This window comes from Porites lutea, chromosome 8 (genome assembly GCF_958299795.1).
Source record: "Porites lutea chromosome 8, jaPorLute2.1, whole genome shotgun sequence".
Lineage (NCBI taxonomy): Eukaryota > Metazoa > Cnidaria > Anthozoa > Scleractinia > Poritidae > Porites > Porites lutea.
This window is the reverse complement of record NC_133208.1, coordinates 13,364,447-13,367,480: the sequence shown is the minus strand read 5'-3', so window position 1 is coordinate 13,367,480 and position 3,034 is coordinate 13,364,447. Positions and strand designations below refer to the sequence as shown.

The 3,034-nt window shown below is 42.5% G+C and overlaps 1 protein-coding gene across 1 annotated transcript; it reads left to right on the top strand.

The window, feature by feature from the left end:
- Positions 1 to 1,125: 1,125 nt before the first annotated feature.
- On the top strand, positions 1,126 to 2,715 carry LOC140945212 (uncharacterized). The gene is made up of 3 exons (XM_073394263.1): positions 1,126 to 1,333; positions 1,574 to 1,689; positions 2,017 to 2,715. The coding sequence occupies exons 2-3, from the start codon at positions 1,585 to 1,587 to the stop codon at positions 2,713 to 2,715; spliced, it is 804 nt and encodes a 267-aa protein (XP_073250364.1). The 5' UTR covers positions 1,126 to 1,333; positions 1,574 to 1,584.
- Positions 2,716 to 3,034: the final 319 nt, after the last annotated feature.

Here is a 3,034-nt window from a genome sequence, read left to right as displayed (position 1 = left end):
TTCTTGTTAAGTGGCAACTCATCCATAACTGATTTTGACCAAAATGTGTCCAGCAACTTCAGCGCTTGAGCTATCTAAACACTTCCCACGCAGCGCTTATTACGCATCATCAGACGCTTCTGTTATAATGAAACCCGATTATGTTTTGGTCCGAAAATAACATACAATAATGAAAATTAACCACTGCTCAAACCATACAGTTAACAAGGTGAGTATAACTCTTATTGAGCGAACAAATCAGATACTAGACGGGATAACAAGATCATATGACGCATAATTTAGCAAACAAGCAGAGATTGGTCACGCTAGCTTGTCACATACCGCGGTACGTACTATACTTCGTACACTGTGAACAAATAAAGATGCAATTACAGCTGTCACAATGAAAAAATGTACAACCGTACGTCTGTTTATAGATCATCAGTGTAGAAATATTCGACTCTGGAAACAATATTAATATAACATTTCCAGGTCAAATGCTTCTGGAATAAGATTTATATATTGTCACGAACTGTTTCGCAACTTACTATTGCACGTGCCTCTACGATTTCATTTTAATTGAATTATTCCCGTCCAGTATTACGAAACGCTGAAACAGCGTTAGAGGAGTTTTCTCTCGTTTGTTGGGAGAGCTTTGTTTTTTGTCATGGCTTCGGCAACGTTTCCCTCATGTAGTTTTTCTGGTTTATTACACGACGCCACACCCTGTGGTTTAAGCAGCGATTATCCAGGCCAAGTTGAAGTTCTCGCTTTAAGAAATTGTACAAGGGACATATCGAGGCACTGCGAGCTGTATGGATTAAAAGCAGATACAGCACTTGACACTGAATGGAAACTGCTGTTAGCAAGAGCAGGTAAATCTTATGTACTGTCTTACCGTCTTACGTAACGGCTAAAAGTGGGGTACTTTTCCATCATCTCTTTATCACACGCCACCCGCCACCCGCCACCCGCCACCCACGCACACACCAACACACACACCTGTCACTGATACACAGACTTTACATGTAAAGACTTTTTTATGAAAACGCGACCTCAAGATGTCCTAGCACACGAGCCTCTCAACTCGCTCGTGATGTATGCAATGGATAATTTTACCTTTACCTTTATTTAGGGGTATTTGCAGTGGAGGAGTCCCACTTGTCATTGACAATATGCCCTCGCCACAGAGCGGAATTTGGTATACGCTAAAGATCCTCAAAAGTGAAGTGTAGCATTCCACTAGAAATAGCTGCTCACAAAACAGCCTCAGTCAAAGGCGATCGGCATTTGGACAGCGTTCTATCTGCATTTATTTTAAACACTGAAGGAATACTTATTCAAGTTGGATCGCGTAAGTTTATCGTAACACTTTTGTAGCTTAAGTATACGCTTTAATTTTAAACGCGCGAGGACGCAAAGCAACATATGCGCAAGCGTTACAATACCCTTTATTCTCCTGTTCCCCTCCCCCCACAAAAGAAAAGATAAAGATATTCAAGTTGGCTAGTATGTTGATTTGCTCTTGGTTTGAAGAATAGTAAAGAAATCGGCGATGGCCTTTTAACAATATTAACATTTATATTTGCCACAGCTCTTTGCAGAATGTGCAAGCAACATTTCGCGGAGACAAACCAACAACAGAAAGTGACACCCGCACCAATGATTGAAGTTACTCCATGCGTAGAACTAGAGACTTCAGAAGCAGATGTAAGTAAGTAAACGGTAACCTTATATACAGACAGTTATTCCAACATAACAAATGTCGAAATTCCTGAAGGGCTGGGCAACTGTGAATAACTGTAAACTTTGAAAATGACTCTGAAAATGATTTTAAGACGAATACGTCACTGTTCGCTTCTTCAAATTCCTTTCGGTCTGGCCGGAGCGGGAGTATTGATAATGATAGAGGTATGCATGTGAATTCATAGTTTCTTTTTTAAAATGATGTGTAACTTAAGTTCCCAACTATACTAAAAAAACTAATGCCTAGTGACAAAATAAACAGAAATATTGAAGTAACATTGTATGTTACAGAACAGCTCAAACTCATCTCCAGGACAAAGTGATACCAGTCAATCTGTTGAAGAGTTCGCAGAAAGCCTTGGACGTCTTACAATCGCTGATGACACCTTTCTGTCACCAGACACAATAAGCACAGTTTCCACTCAGAGTGACGAGCCCACACCTGTGATCTTACCTGAGCTGCGCGAAAAGCTGAGTGAGTTCCTGGTAGCATGCAAACTTGAACCGCTTGGAAAGCCATGGCTTTCTTGGAGTGATTCCTCTGAGCGAACAAGACAACGTCAGACAAGGAGAGCCACAGAAATAGTAGCAACTGTGCTTAAGAGCGTCACCCCTGATAATGCTGGTGAACTCTGGCGACGTTTAGCCTCTTCCACGGCTATGAACAAGGCTCTAGGTGTAAGCGAGTTGTCACATTCAGAGCATTTGTATTTAGAGGCCCTAGCAGAAGCGTACCAGAATGCAACCAGCTGGGATACCCGTAAACAAGTGCTTTCGATTACGGCAGGGGTCGGAACTTTCAACGGCATTTCCCGTTATATCCCAGGGTTGACGAGATACAGATACTCCATGGCTAATCTTCATCGATCACAGTTTGGCCGAGGCGCTCAAGTTCCACAACAGCCTACCACACGAATACGAGTAGACTTGAGGCAGCTTGACTACTTTCTTGGTTTCATCACGAGCCCGCATCTTGTTCAGGACCTTTAATTTGGACAAAAACATCTCAAGCTTTCATCTGGTGAGGTTATTCAGGTACCTAACGTAATCCGTATGATGATACCCGAGCGAGTGGAGTGGTACAACAGTACACTCAGTACTGTTTGGAGACCAACTTCAAACCATTCAGCGAAACTACTATGAGAAGGGTACTCTCTGAATGCAGTGTCTCTGTAAGAAAATCACTTCAGGGCCTAGATTATTTTGCAGCTGAAGGTGCTCGTGCATTTGATGATCTCGTGGCCCTCGTACGCCAAATAGGGGAATTAGGTTCCGACAAGGAGTGGGAGACTACAGCTGTGCAAGCTCT

Coding starts and splice junctions, on each gene's coding strand:
- LOC140945212 (XM_073394263.1), top strand. CDS start 1,585: ATGTGCAAGCAACATTTCGCGGAGACAAACCAACAACAGAAAGTGACA. Junction 1,690..2,016: donor TAGAGACTTCAGAAGCAGAT/GTAAGTAAGTAA, acceptor TGTATGTTACAG/AACAGCTCAAACTCATCTCC.